Source organism: Dendrobates tinctorius, unplaced genomic scaffold (genome assembly GCF_039654945.1).
Source record: "Dendrobates tinctorius isolate UK_male_01 unplaced genomic scaffold, ASM3965494v1 ptg000086l, whole genome shotgun sequence".
NCBI lineage: Eukaryota > Metazoa > Chordata > Amphibia > Anura > Dendrobatidae > Dendrobates > Dendrobates tinctorius.
Window position 1 is genome coordinate 50,225,864 of NW_027361754.1, and position 20,890 is coordinate 50,246,753.

General features: G+C 43.4%; 1 protein-coding gene across 1 annotated transcript in view; it reads right to left on the reverse strand.

Moving 5' to 3' along the window:
* PLCH2 (phospholipase C eta 2) overlaps nucleotides 1–20,890 on the reverse strand; it is an 891,775-nt gene that overhangs the window by 106,577 nt on the left and 764,308 nt on the right. Inside the window, exon 14 of the mRNA XM_073585390.1 lies at nucleotides 17,157–17,192. Within this exon, the coding sequence (XP_073441491.1) occupies nucleotides 17,157–17,192 (36 nt within the window). The remainder of the gene's footprint in view (nucleotides 1–17,156; nucleotides 17,193–20,890) is intronic.

Below are 20,890 nucleotides of genomic sequence, written 5' to 3' on the forward strand. Positions count from 1 at the left end.
GAGGGACAGTTTGAAAATTTAGTCATGTCGTTTGATCTTACCAATGCCCCAGCCATATTTCAGAATTTCATCAACGTGGTATTCTCGGATCTCATTGGTCGTTTTGTTATTTACTTAGACGATATTCTGATATACTCTCCCGACAGTCAATCTCATGTGAATCATGTACGAACCGTTATCCACAGACTGAGGGAAAATCATCTGTATGCCAAATTGGAGAAATGTGTGTTTTTTGTTCAAGAATTGTCTTTTTTGGGATTGTGTCCTGTGAGGGTTTTCGCATGGACACCAAGAAGGTGCAGGCCATTGCGGATTGGGTGCAACCCCGAGACCTTAAGGGTCTTCAGCGCTTCTTGGGATTTGCCAATTATTACAGCAAATTTATTCGGGGGTTTTCATAGGTGGTCAAACCACTCACAGATCTTACTTGTAAAGGTGCGGATGTGAGAAACTGGTCCTCGCTCGCAAAAGAGGCCTTTGTGACCCTGTAAAGAAGCTTTATGTCTGCTCCCGTGTTAGTACAGCCAGATCCGTCCAAACCATTCATCGTGGAAGTGGACGCCTCTGAGGTGGGAGTGGGGGCAGTGTTGTCCCAAGGGCCTGCCACTCTAACCAACCTCAGGCCATGTGCTTTCTTTTCCAAGAAGTTATCTGCTGCGGAAAGAAATTACGACGTAGGCAATAGAGAGCTTCTTGCGGTCAAATTGGATGAAGAAGAATGAAGGCACTTTTTGGAGGGGGCCAGTCAACTGGTTACGGTGATCACAGATCACAAAAATTTGTCATACATTGAGTCTGCTAAAAGACTAACGTCCAGACAGGCCCGTTGGTCACTTTTTTTTCCCGTTTTCAGTTTACGATTATATTTCGTCCAGGGTCTAAGAATGTCAAAGCTGACGCCTTATCGCGCAGTTTTCAGCCGGTATCGCCCCCTGAGCCACAGTCCTCCATTCTTCACCCTGGGGTTGTGATAGCAGAGGTCTCGTCTGAATTGGAACGGGAGATTCAGGGGGCCCAGTCGCGGGCCCCAGCGGTCAAGCCAGAGGGGAAGTTGTTTGTCCAAGAGCAACTTCACCTGAAACTCTTGCAGGAGTTCCATGAATCCAAGCTGAGTGCTCACCCTGGTATTTCAGCCACTTGTCTGGCGGTGGCTAGGATCTTTTGGTGGCCTACCCTTGGTTCGGACATAAAAAATTAATTGCTGGTTGTGGGGTCTGCGCTCGTTCTAAAAGCTCTCATAGCTTGCCGGCAGGGGAGCTGATGCCCTTGGCAGTGCCTGAAAGACCATGGACTCACTTATCCTTGGATTTTTGTTGTGAGTTCATTTTCCCCTTCACCATTGAGGTCTGATGAACTCCCTCTTCTGGTGAAGGAAGGTAGTGAGGCTGATTACCAAGCATCTGAGCAGGATGATGATGACTGGGTGACTGGAATTGCTGACTGGATATAAGGCAGCCGACGCCCTTCTGCCTTGCTGGTGATTTCTCAGATGGATTCTAGGAGACCAGTCTGATTCCTGCTCCTCAAAAGCTAAGTTTTCTGCTCTGCTTTTTGCATTTGTGTTTTGGTTTTGTTTTGCCTTGTTTTTCTGGATTTCTGCCATCCCCTGCTGGGGTGAGCTGAATTCCTTTTTGCTCTGTCTTCAGAAAATACCTGAGAACTGATATAGTCTTTTTGAAGCCTAGCGTCTTTAGGGCTTTTTTCCCCTATCAGTCTGTTGGCTCTTGTTTTGATAGGGTTTTGGTGGATTGCAGACAGCAGCTTTTCTATCCTGTCCTATTTAGTTAGCTTGGGCCCCATCATTTGCTCAGCCTATCTTTCTATCTGTGTGAGTGTTTTTTCATCTTGCTTCACCGTCATTACATGTTGGGGGCTGCCTATTGCTTTAGGGGGTCTGCTCTGGGGCAGTTTAGATTTCCCTTTCTGTCTTTAGGCTATTTAGTTCTCCGGCTGTGATCGAGGGGTCTAGGGCACCGTAGCAACCCCCCACGGCTACTGCTAGTTGTTGTTGATAGGTTCAGGGGTCTGCAATCCGATAGCTGCCAACTTATCTGGTTTTCTGGACTTAGCTTGTATTTCTGTTTTTTGCCACCTACGGTGACTCATTCATAACAGAATCACCAGCCAAACCGCAGATCCTAGGGTACTCAATAGCAGGAAAGAATTGTAAAAAAAAAAAAAAAAGTGTGTATATTTTTTCCTCTATATCTCTGAGGCCGTAGGGGGAATTTTTTTTTTCTCTCAATGGAGATAAAGCAATTGTCTGATCGTGTGGAGCAGCTCGCAGCGGAAGTGCGGGGAATTTCCACCTACCTTGGTCATTCACATGCTGCTGAACCAAAGATCCCTACTCCTGATGTGTTTTTTGGGGATCGGTCTAAATTTTTGAATTTCAAAAATAATTGTAAATTATTTTTTGCCTTAAAGCCCAACTCGTCAGGGAGCTCCACGCAGTGGGTTAAAATTGTCATCTCTTTTCTGCGTGGCGATTCCCAGGATTGGGTGTTTTCTTTGAAACCAGATAATCCTATTCTGACTAATGTGAACGCATTTTTTCAAGCCTTGGGGTTGTTGTATGACGAACCTAATGCTATTGATCAGGCTGAAAAGACCCTGTTGGCATTGAGCCAGGGTCGAGATTCTGCAGAATTGTACTGTCAAAAATTCAGAAAGTGGGCGGTCCTTACTACCTGGAATGATAATGCCTTGGCAGCTCTCTTTCGAAAGGGTTTGTCAGAAGCCGTAAAAGATACTATGGTGGGATTTCCTGTTCCCTCTGGTCTTGACGATTCTATGTCATTAGCCATTCAGGTTGATCGGCGTTTACGTGAACGCAGGACTACACGAGAGGTGTTGCCACCTGTTGAACAAGTGTCTGAAACTATGCAATGTGATAGAGTTTTGTCCAGGGAGCAACGTCAGGAGTTCAGAAGGCGTAATAAGCTGTGTTTTTTTTGTGGAGATGCCTCGCATATTATTTGTCTGTCCTAAACGAGAGAAACGTTTTGCACACACATTTTCTGTGGGTGGTGTTCAACCTAAGTTTCTTCTGGCAATTACTCTGATCTGCTACCTGTCCACATTTTCCGCCAAGGCTTTTGTGGATTCGGGAGCAGCCCTGAACCTAATGGACTTGGATTTTGCTAAACGTTGTGGATTTCCGATGACACCTCTGCGGGACGCCTATCCCTTTGAGGGGGATTGATGCTACTCCTTTGGCGAAAAATAAACCTCAGTTTTGGACCCAGGTGGTAATGCGGGTCACCACAGACCATCAAGAAAATTGCAGATTTTTGGTGTTGCATAATTTGCATGATACCATTGTTCTGGGGTTTCCCTGGTTGCAAATTCATAATCCAGTTTTGGATTGGAAATCTGTGTCTGTGGTGAGTTGGGGTTGTCGGTGTGCCCTTAGTGAGGCTCCGGTTTTTTCCACCTCTCCTCAGTCGCATGATGTTCCTGACTATTTGGCGGACTTTTATGATGTATTTAGTGAGAATGAGTCTGCATCTCTGCCTCCTCATAGGAGTTATGACTGTGCAATTGAACTGAGCCCGGGGAGTAAATTTATCTGTACCCGAGCACGAGGCTATGCGATCCTATATTAAGGAGGCGTTGGAGAAGGGTCATATTAGACCATCCTCTTCACCCTTAGGTGCAGTTTTTTTTTTCGTGGCCAAAAAGGATGGTTCAATAAGGCCTTGTATTTATTATCGTGCCCTCAACAAAATTACTATTAAATATCAGTATCCGTTACCCCTGATTTCAGATCTATTCTCCAGAGTTAAAGGTGCTTGCTGGTTTACCAAGCTTGACCTCAGGGGGGCGTATAATCTTATCCGCATTAAGCATGGGGATGAATGGAAGACAGCGTTTAATACTCCGGAGGGACATTTTGAGTACCTGGTGATGCCTTTTGGGCTCACTAATGCCCCTTCTGTCTTCCAATCCTTCATGAACGACATTTTCCGGGACTTTGTGGATAAATTTTTGATTATCTATATGGATGATATTTTGATTTTCTCCAAGGATTGGGATTCTCATGTGGAACATGTTCGGACTGTGTTCCGGATCTTGAGGGAGAATTCCCTGTATGTCAAAGGACCGAAATGCCTTTTTGGGGTACAGAGGATTTCATTTTTGGGATTTATTCTGTCTCCGTCAACTATTGAAATGGACCCGACCAAGGTACAGGCCATTTATGATTGGGTTCAGCCCACTTCTTTGAAGGCCCTCCAGAAGTTTTTGGGTTTTGCTAATTTTTATCGGAAATTTATTGCAAAATTTTCTAGCATTGCCAAGCCATTGACTGATCTGACTAAGAAGGGTGCTGATGTGTTGAATTGGTCTCTGGAGGCTGTTTCTTCCTTTCAGGAGCTGAAGCGAAGATTCACTTCTGCCCCGGTTTTGCGGCAACCTGATGTCTCACTCTCGTTCCAGGTAGAGGTGGACGCTTCTGAGATTGGTGCAGGAGCTGTTTTGTCCCAAAAGGATCCTGTAACATCTAAAATGAATCCCTGTGCTTTCTTTTCCCGAAAGTTCTCTCCATCTGAACGTAACTATGATGTGGGGAATCGGGAACTTTTAGTCATGAAATGGGCATTTGAGGAGTGGAGACATTGGTTGGAGGGAGCTAAACATCAAGTCGTGGTCCTCACTGACCACAAGAATTTGATTTACCTGGAGTCGGCCAAACGCTTGAACCCTAGACAGGCTAGGTGGGCCTTGTTTTTTACACGTTTTGATTTTGTGGTCTCTTTTCTTCCTGGCACTAAGAATGTCAAGGCTGACGCTCTCTCTAGGAGCTTCTTTGCTGATTCTCCTGTGGTGACCAAGCCTGCTACCATCTTAGGCGAAGGGATAGTTCTTTCTGCCATCTCGCCCGATTTGAGACGTGCTCTGGAAGAGTTCCAGGAGGACAAACCTGAGCGCTGTCCCAGTGGAAAGTTGTATGTTCCTGACCAGTGGAAGAAGAGAGTGATGTCTGAAGTTCATTGCTCTGCATTGGCTGGTCATCCAGGTATTTTTGGTACTAGAGATCTGGTGAGTCGGTCTTTTTGGTGGCCCGCCTTGTCTCGTGATGTCAGGAATTTTGTGCAGTCCTGTGGGACTTGCTCCCGGTCTAAACTTTGTTCTCGCTCTAGTGGGTTGTTGATGCCTTTGCCGGTCCCCAGGAGGCCATGGACCCATATTTCAATGGATTTCATCTCTGATATGCCAGTCTCTCAGAGAATGACTGTTATTTGGGTGATTTGTGATAGGTTCTCTAAGATGGTTCATCTTGTACCACTCCCTAAGTTGCCATCTTCCTCTGAGTTGGTGCCCCTGTTTTTGCAACAGGTGGTTTGCTTGCACGGGATTCCTGAGAACATTGTATCTGACAGAGGAGTTCAGTTTGTGTCTAGATTTTGGAGGACTTTCTGTTCCAAGCTGGGAATTCAGTTGTCCTTCTCCTCTGCTTTTCACCCTCAGACCAATGGGCAGACGGAGAGAACAAACCAGACCTTGGAGTCGTATTTGAGATGTTTTATTTCCGCTGATCAGGATGATTGGCTTTCATTTTTGCCCTTGGCCGAATTTGCTTTAAATAATAGAGCTAGTTCTGCCACTTTGATGTCACCTTTTTTTGTAACTTTGGGTTTCATCCTCGATTTTCTTCAGGGCAGGTGGAGCCTTCTGCCTGCCCAGGTGTTGACACTGTGGTGGAGAGAATGCACCAGATCTGGGACCAAGTGGTGGATAAGTTATCTCTCTCCAAGGAAAAGGCCCAGCGGTTTTCCAACCGACATAGGACCATTGGTCCCCAGTTTAAGGTTGGTGATATGGTTTGTTTATCATCAAAAAATATCGCTATGAAGGTGGCTTCTCCTAAGTTTAAGCCTAAATTTATTGGACCTTACAAGATTTTGGAGATTATTAATCTGGTCTCTTTTCGTTTGGCTCTTCCTGTCACATTTAAAGTCCCTAAGGCCTCTTTCACACTTCCGTTTTTTACAATCAGTCACAATCCGCCAGGTTTTGAAAAAAAACGGATCCTCAAATTTTTTTTTTGAGGATCCGTTTTTTTCCCATTGACTTGCATTAATGGCGGATTGGTGTCCGTTGCATCAGTTTTTTGTGAGGATCCGCCAAAAGTTGCTGTCCATCACCATCCTCAAAAATTTCAAAACGGAGCTTGTAACGTTTTTTTCTCTGGCGGATCCTGCAAACACTGATTTAACCCGAATTTCTTTCTGGGTGCCGGACAAAAAAATTCTCTCTCTCTCTCTCTCTCTCTCTCTCTCTCTCCTTCCCGGCCAGCGATTCCTTTAAATTTCTTCATTTTCAGGATCCGTCTGAAAACAGATCCTGTGCCATCCGTTCACATCAGTTGAGAACGGATCCGCTTGTCCGCCTTTTTGGCGGATTATAACTGATGCAAAAAACTGAAGTGTGAAAGAGGCCTAATGTGTTTCATAAGTCCTTGTTGAAGAGGTTTGTTTAACCAGTTGTTCCTGGGGTGGCACCTCCGGACCCTGTATTGGTTGAAAGTAACATGGAATATGAGGTAGAGAAGATACTGGATTCCCATCTGGCTAGACGGAGACTCCAGTATTTGGTTAAGTGGAAGGGTTATGGTCAGGAGGATAATTCCTGGGTCTCTGCCTCTGATATTCATGCCAAAGATTGGTGCGTGCCTTTCATCGGGCTCACCCTGATCGCCCTGGTGGTGTGGATGAGGGTTCGGTGACCCCTCCTCAAGGGGGAGGTACTGTTGTGAGTTCATTTTCCCCTTCACCATTGAGGTCTGATGAACTCCCTCTTCTGGTGAAGGAAGGTAGTGAGGCTGATTACCAAGCACCTGAGCAGGATGATGATGACTGGGTGACTGGAATTGCTGACTGGATATAAGGCAGTCGACGCCCTTCTGCCTTGCTGGTGATTTCTCAGAGGGATTCTAGGAGACCAGTCTGATTCCTGCTCCTCAAAAGCTAAGTTTTCTGCTCTGCTTTTTGCATTTGTGTTTTGGTTTTGTTTTGCCTTGTTTTTCTGGATTTCTGCTATCCCCTGCTGGGGTGAGCTGAATTCCTTTTTGCTCTGTCTTCAGAAAATACCTGAGTACTGATATAGTCTTTTTGAAGCCTAGCGTCTTCAGGGCTTTTTTCCCTATCAGTCTGTTGGCTCTTGTTTTGATAGGGTTTTGGCGGATTGCAGACAGCAGCTTTTCTATCCTGTCCTATTTAGTTAGCTTGGGCCCCATCATTTGCTCAGCCTATCTTTCTATCTGTGTGAGTGTTTTTTCATCTTGCTTCACCGTCATTACATGTTGGGGGCTGCCTATTGCTTTAGGGGTCTGCTCTGGGGCAGTTTAGATTTCCCTTTCTGTCTTTAGGCTATTTAGTTGTCCGGCTGTGATTGAGGGGTCTAGGGCACCGTAGGAACCCCCCACGGCTACTGCTAGTTGTTGTTGATAGGTTCAGGGGTCTGCAATCCGATAGCTGCCAACTTCTCTGGTTTTTTGGACTTAGCTTGTATTTCTGTTTTTTGCCTCCTACGGTGACTCATTCATAACAGATTTTGTTACCAATCTCCCTCCATCTAAGGGTAATACAGTGGTATGGGTAGTAGTGGACAGGTTTTCTAAGCAGGCTCATTTTGTACCCCTGTCCGCACTACCGTCAGCTGAGACATTGTCCAGGTTGTTTGTGAAGCATGTGATCCGGTTGCATGGGGTACCCCTGAATGTTTTGTCTGATCGTGGTGTGCAGTTTGTGGCTAAGTTTTGGCGTGCTTTCTGCAAAAAATTAGGGATGTCTCTGTCCTTTTCGTCTGCATACCATCCAGAGAGCAATGGTCAGATGGAGCGCACTAACCAGTCCCTGGAACAGATCCTCAGGTGTCTAACCTCTGCTAGATAGAATGACTGGTGCGCTGCACTACCGTTGGCTGAATTTGCCTTCAATAGTCGGGTGAGTCAATCCATGGGTATGACTCCTTTTTTGATCAATTATGGGTTCAGTCCTCATTTTGGTGAGTTTCCTCGTCTGGACTCGGGGTGTGAGGGCTCTGTTCAGCGATTACAGAATACGTGGGCAGAAGTTCAGCGGAGTATATCTAGGTCTCAGGGCAGGTATAAGTTTTTCGCGGACAGGAAATGAACACCAGGGCCCACGTTTCAGGTTGGAGACAAGGTTTGGCTCTCCGCGCGAAACATTAAGTTGAAGGTTCCTTCAGCCAAGTTGGGGCCCAAATTCATTGGCCCATACAAGATTGTGGAAAAAATCAATCCAGTGGCGTATAGGCCAGTATATAATCAAAAATTTATATACAATAAATACACGACAGAATACGATTCTTACTTTTGTGGTAACAACATAATAAAGGTTGACCCCACACAATGATGTATATTTCTTTTATATTTATAAACTTTATTAGACATGAAAATACAAAATTACACACAAATATACAAAGCAAAACGCCCCCCGCCTCCCGAAGAAGCAGTGCGAAACGCGCGTCGGGGCAGAGGGACGTCCAGGCATCTCCACCAGCATACCTAGGTATGGAACAGTCTAGCCTTCATTTTATTTATGCTTTATAATTCGGCCTCTAATGGGGGTTATATTTCAGGGGGCATTACAGAGTTTACTTCTCGATATGGTGATCATGGTTCATTTATTTTAAGTCTGACACTTACTGTGGATAATTTTGTCTTATAAAGCTGCGTTTTGCGCAGTAATATAAATCCTATACAATGGTGCAGCTTAATAAATGTAATCATTTTTTGATAATAATGGTATAACGCTAGTGGTTTTGCCCCACTTTTGTAACCCTACATTAGTGGGTGGTTACTATTGATGCCGTAATGTGGGATTCCATGGACTGTAGTCCCTCTTCTATTTACATGTTCCAGCACTTCTACTGTGTATATTTGTGTGTAATTTTGTATTTTCATGTCTAATAAAGCTTATAAATTTTAAAGAAATATACATCATTGTGTGGGGTCAACGTTTATTATGTTGTTACCACAAAAGTAAGAATTGAAACCTTTTGAAGCAGTTCGGGGAGACTCAGAGTCCGCTGCTCCTCCTGTGTTGGTCGAGGGGCAGGTGGAGTACGAGGTTGGTCATATAGTAGATTCTAGGTTGGTACGGCGGTCGGTACAGTACCTGGTTCATTGGACCGGAAGACAGGTCCTGGGTACCGGCCCGGTTGATACATGCTGATCGCCTGGTGCGGGCTTTCCATGCTAAGTACCTGGGCAAGCCAGGGGGGTCCAGAGGCCCCCCGTTGATAGGGGGGTACTGTCATGATCTCAGTGCGGGTTTGACTCGCACACGTGTGGTTAATGTCTGGAACCAGTGCAGATAACTGGCAGTTCTGGGGTTAAAGGTTGTGATCCCAGTGCAGGCTTACCTGCACACATGGGGCTATGATTGTGGCCTCTCCCTTGTTCTGGGAGAGGCTTCTTATAGCCTCAGGACGCTCCCATCCCCGTCAGTTATACTTTTGCTCTTGGCATTGTGTGGTGACCCCTGAGTGTGTTTGTGCTGTGTTCTGGTTGCTTGATTCTCTGTGTATGACTTGGTCTGTTCTCTGGATATTGCTTTGGATTCTGCTTGGTACCTTCTATGTCTGTTTGGTTTTGACTTCTGCTTGGCCCTGACTATCCGTTCTGTTTCATTCCTGGTACTTTACTGATATCTCTGTGTATGACCTCCATTTTGCCTGACTGAGTATTTCTGTTAGTGTCCTGCCATCTCTGAAAGCAGGACTCTAAGCCCCGCCCCCTTGCAGTCACAGGACCGTAGGTCCTGTGACTGCTTGCTAAACTTCAGCGTCCACAGGTCCTGTGTATCTGTACCTTCCAGCTGTACCTGACCCCAGACCCCCTACAGTGCAGGTGAGTCCCTGCTCAGTGGAGGCTGCACGCTGGCACCGACAGGATCCTGACACTGCTAGCATTTCTTCTGCGGTGTTGCTATCAGTGTGTCCAGAGTATGAGAAAAGGGTTGCATTGACAATCCAACACAATGGCCAGCAGTTTGAACACATTTTATAAGTGGTCATAAACTTATAAATAACTCATGAAAGAATAAAGTTACGTTAAAATCAAGCACACCATTGTTTTTCTTGTGAAATTCACAATACGTTTGATCATGTAACCCTCTTCCCATTGGAAAAAATAAAGTTGGATCCAAAAAGGCAGACTTCAAAATGGCTGCCATGGTCACCACCCATCTTGAAAAGTTTCCCCTGTCCCATATACTAATGTGCCACAAACAGGAAGTTGATATCACCAACCATTCCCATTTTATTTAGGTGTATCCACATAAATGGCCCACACTGTATATATAGATATAATCATTATAATTTGTTATAACCAACCACAGCTAGTTACTATGCCCAGGCAACGCTGGGCTCTTTAGCTAGTGCACAATATTTGCCACTGGAGAATCAAAGGCCAGCAGGCTTAAGTCAGCATGCCCATCACAGTCAGTGCATGGAAATGATGTACCAGGATGGGGATATTATTACAGTAAGGTGCCAAGACTAGGGACATTAGTACAGAAAGGGGACAGGACGTGGGACATCACTATATAAAGGGTGAACACATGTCTTTATAGTATCTAGAACACTACAAGAACACATATGTCTGACCAACATGCAGGTGGGGACCCAGGTCCAAATTCTGCACTGCGTCCCAGCAGACTCTAGTTATATCACTGAAGACCTCCCCTTTTGTATCAGTCTGTAAAACCTTTAATAATGGTCATGGTCAAATATTAGAGGTCTATTTGTACAGTGGAGGAAACAGCTGTTCATGTGGCTAAGCTTCCCTAGTCTCCAATACACACACAGTGGCTCAGGAGGGTCCAGCTGCATCAAGCTGCCCCCAATCAATGTAAGAAATTGTATATACCCCTCCCAACTGAACAGTGGTATACACATGGAAAAATATATATTTGCTTTTTATTCAGGTAAAAAGTAGGATGTTTAAGTGCTCAGTTTTTAAGTTATTAAGAAATGGTAAAAAAAAAAAAATGGTTTCCCATGACCGAGCAGTTGCATGCAGCCTTACATTGGCCAAGCACAATGCAGAATGTTGGATGTAGTGGTGTAAAGCCACCACCTGCGGACTCTGGAGAAAACATGTTCTGTGCAGTGACAGATCACATTTTTGGTGTAACAACATGGGTTTGCTTTTCAGGGGATGGACTATGTCCTAGTAGACTCAAGTAGTAGCAGGGCTGGACTGGCCATCTGGCAATTCTGGCAAATACCAGAGGGGCCTGTCTGGTCATGGGTTGCCTTGTCTGCTACGTTGGTAACAAAATCGGTGTTCTCAAGACACCCATACTGTTAAGAGTTGTGACGGAGTACCAAGTCGCTGACTTTATCACTCACTCCAGCAGGCCATGGGTATCATTAGAAATATTGGTCTTGTAGTAAATCTTCTTTTCCTCCATCCATGGTAATATTAGTAATATATCCCATCTGGTGCTTGGGGACAGGGCCAGCATGGGCCTGTGCTATTTCAAATGCCAGGGCTGAATTTCAGCCCCAGTCCACACCTGTGTAGTAGCTAAAGTGGTGAGGTGCTACAAAAAGAAAATTGCACCTCACCTATCAAAACGTTGTAAAAGAAACACTGTCTTTATTTTCTTAAGTGTCAAGAGTTCAGGTTTAATTTTCCCAAACGGATTCACCAAAATGAAAGCTGCTTTAGTTTATACGAGCAAGAAAAAAAATATTCCTTTAGAAAATTTTAAATAAATCTGCCCCAATGTCTTGAGTTCCATGTGCAGCCCACTGACTTCTTTAAAGGGAATCTGTCACCCATTTTTGTGATATGATGTAAAAATATCATTCAATTTAGTGTCACTTAGTGTCACTTTAGTGTATTATAGCAGATACCCCCTGACTCCCCACCTTTGATGCATAAATAAATTTATTCCTGCTGCGGTTTATTTAAATCTCGGTCCGGTCCGATGGGCGGGGCTTATTCTCCTTCTCTCCCCCCTCCTGTCTTGTTCTACGCATTTCTTTCTGGTCATTCCTGTGTTCACGTACAGTTGCCGCACGTGCGCATAGAAATGGCCTCTTGTGCTTGTGCAGTATGCTTTGCCCAACTGTGGATAAGCAAAGAATCAGTATTGCGCATGTGCGGGCATTTTTCATTACGTTCTGTGCCCCGGAAGTCTTGTGTGTTCTGGGGCATAGAACGTAATAAAAAATGCTGGTGCATGTGCAATACTGATTTTATGCTTTGCCCAACTGTGTCGCAAGCACGAGAGGCTATTTCAGTGCACACACGCAGCAACTCTACGGGATCTGTGATATTCACAGATCACAATACATACAGATTCCCTTTAAGGCCACATATAATTCTTAATTCTTCCTGTAGGAGTGCTGTAGGGTAATTGGATACTTGCTGCTGTGTTCACACTATCATATAGAGATGCTCCTTAGAGAATTTTGTGGAAATATTTTTTGTTTTTTTTTTAGAACATTTATCAGTATAATGCTGGGGTCACTTACGAGGAACTCGCACAAGTCTCACCTCTCAATACCCGGCACTGCCGCCAGCACTCGGGACCAGAGTGTGCGGCTGCATGTATTTATATGCAGCAGAATGCTCCAGTTTGAGCGCCGGCGGCAGTGCCGGGTATTGAGACGAGAGACTTGTGTGATTTTCTCACAAGCGCGACACCGGCCTTTTGCTTTAACTAGATAAACTGTTAGTAGAAGAAAAAAATGGTGCTTTAAAAAGGGAAAAAAATACGGTAAATAAAAGTGGCTTGGTAAAATATATTATCCAGTTATATTCATTTTTAGGTCAGTATTTTCCCTAGTACTTGGTCATGTGAGGTCTCAGCATTGATAGATTTTGAGGTTGTGCTCCATACTCTAATATTAGATATAAATACCTTTTTCATTCCAGGCTGCACAATCCTTACAAGATGTAACACTACTATATTCAATAAATGTGAGGACGGTGATCATCAGCCATCATGTGATGTGTTATCTGGAGTAATATAATGTGCAAATTGCCGTGGCCAACGCTGAATTTCATTTGCTGCAAATGAGTAGAGGACCTCAGGGTCTGAATTACTCAGCACATGAGAGTCATTGAGTTCTGCAGATCGCACTTCATTACACTTCTAAGAAACCAAACGATGGGAATAGCAACGCTCCAACCTGTTACCATACACTATTCCAGTCTAAGTCACATTTCTCACTGATCAAGTCAAATTGTGAACCAACCCCCATCTAAGCCGTGGTCCACTGTGATCAGGGGGCCCACACTGTATGGAGTGGGCTCAATGACTAATCTCCTTCATACAGCATGGGTGCTGGCACTGATGTACAGCCAGCGCCAGAGTCTAACTAGAGTCAGTCTAGCTCCATTTACAGCAAATAACCCCTTTGAAGCCCAACTGAGATGCCAATAGCATCATCCTTGAAGCCAGGGGCCTACTTGAAGGTCACTGTGTCTGCCATCTTTGTACAGCTATGAAGCTCATCCTGTGCCCAGGCTTCATAGGAGACAGTATATATCACAGAGCTATAAGTCACTCTGTATAAGGACACGGACAGGAAACTACCCCATGTATTCAGAAAAGAAAATGGAACCTGGCACGCTTTGCAGTTGCAAGAAGTATTTAGAATATATTCAGAACAAACAAAATCAGTGATGTTTCGCTCAACAAGACCTTCTTCAGACGGATTGTAGACCATATACTATGTGGAATAGTGCCATGTGGTATAGGGATATACACATTTCTCCTGGGCCGCATATCCCTATGACACATACACTATACTGTCTGCAATCTGTCTGAAGAAGGTTTTGTTGAGCGAAACATCACTGATTTCTTTTGTTGGATTGCAATTCTGATTAAAGTTAAAATATTTCTTGCAACTGTAAAGAGTGCTGGATTTTATTTTATTTTCTACATAGGAGAAAGGGAACTTTACAATGCAGTACTGCAGTCTACTGTACAAGTTATCACAGGTTCAAGTCCCGCTGTAAAATAAAAAAAATAAAGAAAGCAATGAAAAATAGCCTGCATTTTTTAGTCCTGGGTGTACATATCCTTAGGCCAAAAATCAGCAGGGTATTACAAGAGGAGGAAAGTGGATATGATTTTATCAAAACTTACCCCATCCTGTAAAAAAAAATTCCTGCGCAAATCTGACCTGTGGCCTGGAGTTTAAAACAGTTGCTTCAATTAATGCTGCACATTTTCACAATTGTCAAGGATGTACAATAAAAAAATGATATTGTGGTATCAGGTTAGTGAGAAAAATCCATGTAAATACTTAGGGTTTTCCAGGACGTTTTTTTTTTTTTTTTTTTAACTATAGGCCTAAAAAATGCTAAGGCCTGTTTCACACTTCAGTTTTTTTTGCGTCAGTTAAAATCCGCCAAAATGGCGGAAAGCGGATCCGTTGCCAACTCATGTGAACTGATGCCACCGGACCGTGTTTTTGACGGATCCGATGAATGAATAATTTTAAAGGAACCGCAGCCCGGGAAGGAGAGAGAAAAAGAGAGAGAGAGAAAGAGAGAGAGAAAGAAAAAGAGAGAGAGAGAGAGAGAGAGAGAAAAAGAGAGAGAGAGAAAGAGAGAGAGAGAGAAAGAGAGAAAGAGAGAGAGAAAGAGAGAGAGAAAGAGAGAGAGAAAGAGAGAAAGAGAGAGAGAGAAAGAGAGAGAGAGAGAAAGAGAGAAAGAGAAAGAGAAAGAGAGAGAGAAAGAGAGAGAGAGAGAGAAAGAGAGAGAGAGAGAATTTTTTCCGTCCGCCAGAAATGATTTTAGAGTTAAATTTCCGGCTGACTTCCTTCCTCCGGGCATGCGCACTATAAAATGCGGATCCTGCAGCAAAAAAAAGTTGCATGGTCCGTCCAGGCATGTCGGTGGACGCAAAAAAAATTGACGGATCAGCAAAAAAACGGATCCAACGGATGGCCATCCGCCGGTAATGCAAATCAATGGGGAAAAAAACGGATCCGCCAAAAAAAATGGCGGATCTGTTTTTTTTGCAAAGCGGCGGATTTTGACTGATGGTCAAAAACGGAAGTGTGAAACAGGCCTAACAAAGGCATCTACCTGCCTGTTCTAACTGGCGCCGGCTCAGTACGGTCACCCACCTCTCCTGGCGGCGTTCCAGCTGCTCATTGTCAACATGGCAGCTCCTCTTCTTCTGAGCTGCTCTGTCAACGGAAAGTGACTGCTGATGTCATGCTGATTGACAGTCGGCTCTCTGCAGTTAGGAAGCGGTGAGCCGGCTGTCAATCAGCATGACGTCAGCAGTCCCGCTCAATCAATGGAACGGAGGAGAAGCAGCTTCTCTGTCACCGTGACATCAGCGGAATCCACTGAATTTGCTGGTAGATGGTCTGTAACTGCTTTGTGCCGGCAGAGATCGGCACAGAGCACAACAGGCAGGTTGTCAGCAAGTACCTGCCTGTTGGTTTACAGTTAAAAAAAAAAATAAATAATAATCTTGGCTAAACTTTTTTGATAACCTGATTAGCCAATAAACATATAACTTCTAGAATGCTTTTGTCTCGTTTCGGCATAAAAGTATTTACATGCAATATTTGCAAAGCAAAGAGTAAGATCTGGGGCAAATTCACAGTAAAACCGATTCATGGCAAAATCCACTATGAAAAAAAATTCCGTTGTGCTTAAAGCTACTCTTTACTTTCAGGCCATGACTTGTTACAACCCCCATTCTCCAATTAAAGAAAAATGTCTTTTGCATAAACATATCTCTGTTCCTAGATAAAAGCTTTTCCCTTTCAGGTTTCTTAGATTTACAACTTGAAAGCACCATTAGAAAACAATCCCCAAATAATAATAGAGCTTCGTACAATTCCAGCCTTTTCTTCCGCGTTCTCCATTAAGCGCTCACTTTGAAACTTTTATTAACACGGCCATTGCTTCATTCACAAATGAGCGTGTAATGCGGAGGCTGAGGGGAAGAGATACAGTGTTTACAGGCAGCCGCAATAAAAGGCCGAACGTATCGCTGCACTCCAGTCCACCGCCACGAGCCGGGAGCGTTCCGAAGGGCGATGGAAAATACGGCAGACACAAAGCATTTGTCATCATTAAGAGAAAAGGACAAAGACAACCATTAGTGCTATGAAACCAAATTAGTTAAATTAGCTATAAACTTCTTCTGCTCCAAGTCTCATTATATTTTAAGATGGACTGTGATTACAGAGCACTCCTCCCCTGCATCCTCCGCTGCTCTGGCACCAGGTCCAAATTAATTTATGACTGGCTCTTCCCAACACCCAGAATAATGTGCAGAAAAACATATTATATTCTGTGTACAGATCAATATTCTCCTTCTAAATTCATTAAAATTGACCAACAGAGATAATCTGTACACTTAAAGGGATATTTAAAGGGATCCATTCATCCAGTGGGGCACATCCCCAATTCTGGCAATCAGTTGGGAGCATATATTACTTAATAGGTCCAGCTGGTGTACTTACTTTGGAAATCCATGTCAGAATTGCTGTATAACTATTTAAGTTAAACACAAACTGCACCCACCTAGCCCGATTGACGGCTTCTTAGCGTTCCTCCTCCCCGTTGCTGCTGAATCTCCACCCACCTATCATGAGTGAGAGTGCCTCAGTGTACCACCTCCCTGCTGTGATCTGTCACTGCTCAGTACAAGCTGCAGCTGTGGGGACTGAATTCTGTAAGATTCATGAGTTCTCTCTCTCTTCAACTGGACATATAAAATGTTTTTTTTTTTATTTCAGGATTTTCCAACCATTCTATCGTAGATTTTTAAAGCAAGTACAGCATCAGACTCAAGTCTAAAAGATCTATATAATAATGAATTCAGTCTGTTTTCCATAATCAGGTTGATTTCAGCTTTTTTTTATTGTGTGGTAAATATCTAGATAAGGATGCCCCACTTTACGGACCTCAGTGATGACCAAATTGTGGAAAACGAAAGTGATAAATTAAAAAAAAAAAAAAAAGACTACAGAGTATGATAAGTAGAATTTTATGGACCCAGGATAATAGAAATTGTGCTATCATTGGGGGTCTTCGCATTCCAGGGCATAAAGTGAAGACATATCTTTTCCCGAAAATACCACTTTAAAGAAGCACATTTGACCCACTAACTTGAAACTTAATTTCTTACCGTAGATCTTTCAATTGGAGATCCGGAGTTACATTTCTGTAAAATACATTATAAGTAATTAGTTTTTAAACAAATATCTTAAAAGATATGACACACACAGTACACATATACACATACTCGAAAAACGGTGGATTTTGGATACAAAATGCTACATTGAGCATTCACAAATATAGGTAGAGCTATAATTATGGATGTCTTCTATACTTGTTTGAAGAATTCACTGTGAATTTATTTTATGTCTGCGAAAAGAGTTGTCTGGTCTTAAACCACAAGTCTCCTTTGGAGTCATGTAGTCGGGGCATTCGCTTCACTGCATATAAATTGTATGCTAACAGAATGGACTCGTAATGCCAGCACAGCAGAACTCGACAGGAGACTGGGACCGTCCCGATGATACTTAATATGTAGTGTGCACTACTTTATAACATATTCCAAAATATTTTTTTATACTTCAAGGACCATTTTGGAGAGTGACTTTTTCAGAATTACAACCCTATGTAACAATTATGGTGGTAGTTTGGGGACATTCAGGACATTTGATGACCGATACTTTTTTTGATACTTCAAAACACAAATTACTGGTATTGTGCAATCATTTGTCTGTCAATTGACATCATACAGCACTGAGCAGAAGACTGAGGGAGGTAGGCAAAATGCTGCAAATTAAGAAGCTTTGAAAAATAGAAGTGTTAATAGATTATTTTTACCAATTAATAAAATAAAATGCAAAGTGAGTGAACAAGATAGCGAAATCTAAATTGCATCAATATTTGCTGTGACCCCCAACTTTGACTTCATCACTTCTTTTCGGTACTTGTACTTACACGCGGTTTTTGAAGGAACTTGGCATGAGGCTGTTCTAAACATCTTGGAGAACTAACCACAGATCTCCTGTGGAAGAGACTTGTGCAAATCCTTCTGTCTCTTTGTATAATCCCTGACAGACTGGATGATGTTGAGATCAGGGCTCTGTAGGGCCAAATTATCACTTCCAGGACTCAATGTTCTTGTTTATACACAAGAGAATTCTTGATGACATTGGCTGGATATTTGGGGCAATTCTATTTCTGCAGAATAAATTTGGAGTCAATAAAATGCTTCACTGATTTTTTTTGCTTTATGGATAAGTATCTGCCTGTATTTCTCAGTACTTGAGGACACCAAGAAATCGGGAACGTTGAGGATCATAGACAGAGTGGTCGACCAAGGAAACTTAGTGCAGCAGATGAAAGACATATCGTGATTACATCCCTTCAAAATAATAAGTTGTCCAGCACTATCATCAGCTTAGAACTGGCAGCAACCAGTGGGACCCAGTTACACCCATCTGCTACACGTAGAAGTCTGGGCAGAAGCATTCTTCATTGAATAATTTTGGGCAGAAACTAAACCTTTAACATGGAAGTGACTCAACTTTGCTTGAAAGTATTAGAAAAGGGTTGTAGGAAAATGTCTAACAGGTGTTCTTGGCTGAGGAGTTAAAATGTTAAATATTTGACTGTAACACCAAAAAGCTAGAGAGCTGCGCAAAAATTAGTGTCTGCAGGAACAATAAATCATGGTGGAGGGTCCTGGCAATTTTTGGTTGCATTTCACTAAATTGAGATGAGCATTCAGTCAAGCTTAATGGTTTCCTCAATGCTGAGAAATACAGACTGATACTTACTTATCCATCATACAAAACCATTAGATTGGCTCCAAATTTATTCTGTCGCAGGACAACAATCCCAAATATACAGCCGATGCTATTAAGAAATATCGTCAGGGTAAAAAATGTCAAGGAGTCTTGGAAGTGATAATATGGCTCCCACAGAGCCCTGATATCATCATCATCCAGTCAATATTGCATAAAGAACTAGAAAGATTACAAAAGCAACATCCACAGAAGATCTGTGGATAGTCTTCCAAAATGTTTGGAAAAATCTCACTGCCGAGTTCCTACGATAACTGTAGAATTGATGAAGACAAAGGGCGGTTAGATTTTTTTTTGTTCTTTCACTTTGAATTTTGTTAATTGATAAAAATATTTTTTTTCAAGCATTCTTACATTGCAGCACTTTTCCAACATTTGCACGGTACTACAGTGGGGGGAAAAAGTATTTAGTCAGCCACCAATTGTGCAAGTTCTCCCACTTAAAAAGATGAGCGAGGCCTGTAATTGACATCATAGGTAGACCACAACTGTGAGAGTCAAAATGCGAAAACAAATCCAGAATCTTTGTCTGATTTGGAAAGATTTATTTTGCAACTTATGGTGGAAAATAAGTATTTGGTTATTTCAATATTCATTCAAATATTCATTTCAAGTTCATCTCAATATTTTGTTATATATCCTTTGTTGGCAATGACAGAGGTCAAACATTTTCTGTAAGTCTTCACAAGGTTGGCACACACTGTTGGTGGTATGTTGGCCCATTCCTCCATGCAGATCTCCTCTAGAGCAGTGATGTTTTGGGCCTGTCGCTGGGCAACACGGATTTTCAAATCCCTCCAAAGGATTTCTATGGGATTGAGATTTGGAGACTGGCTAGGACGCTCCAGAACATTCATATGCTTCTTACAAAGCCACTACTTCGTTGCCATGGCATTGTGCTTGGGATCATTATCATGCTGAAAGACCATCCATGTTTCATCTTCAATGCCTTTGCTGATGGAAGGAGGTTTGCACTCAAAATCTCACGACACAGGCCCCATTCATTCTTTCATGTACACGGATCAGTCGTCCTGGTCCCTTTGCAGAGAAACAGCCCCAAAGCATGATGTTACCTCTCCCTTGCTTCACAGTAGGAATGGTGTTCTTTGGATGCAACTCAGCATTCTGTCTCCTCCAAACAGGACGAGTTTTGTTTCTACCAACTGTTCTACTTTGGTTTAATCCAAATGCTCTCTAGCAAACTTTAGATGGGCCCCTACATGTACTGGATTAAGCAGGGGATACACCTGGCACTGCAGGATCTGAGTCCCTGGCGGCGTAGTGTGTTACTGATGGTAGCTTTTGTTATGGTGGTCACATCTATATGCAGGTTATTCACTATGTCCCCCCGTGTGGTTCTGGGATTTTTGCTCACCGTTCTTGTGATCACTTTGACCCCACGGGGTGAGATCTTGCGTGGAACCCCAGATCGAGGGAGATTATCAGTGGTCTTGTATGTCTTCCATTTTCTTATTATTGCTCCCACAGTTGATTTAATCACACTAAGCTGCTTGCCTATTGCAGATTCAGTTTTCTCAGGCTGGTGCAGGGCTACTATTTTGTTTCTGGTGTCCTTCAACAGCTCTTTGGTCTTCACCATAGTGGAATTTGGAGTGTGACTGTTTGAGGTTGTGGACAGGTGTCTTTAATACTGATAACTAGAGTTGAGCGAAACAGGTCGGCCAGATTCATAAGTCGCCCACTTATGGCAAAGCCGGGTTTCGCCGACCGAAACCCGACCACAGCGTGAAGTTGGCCATGCGCTCGGCAAACGAGCGCCAAAGTCGCATTTCCCAGAATGCTTGCAAGTGACTTTTTTTAGCCACTGAGCAAGGACGTACACTATGGGCAACGAGATGACATGTGCAGCATCCGGAGAGAGAGAGAGTTTTTGCGCACTTTAAAAAAGCGGTCCGGCATGTAGGTGTGTTTACTGTCCTCCACTCCCTGCCGACTTTGCGTCCCCATTGACTTGCATTGGGATTCATGTTTCAGTCGGAACTTCGACTTTTCCCGATAGTCGGCCGATTTCGTTCGACTC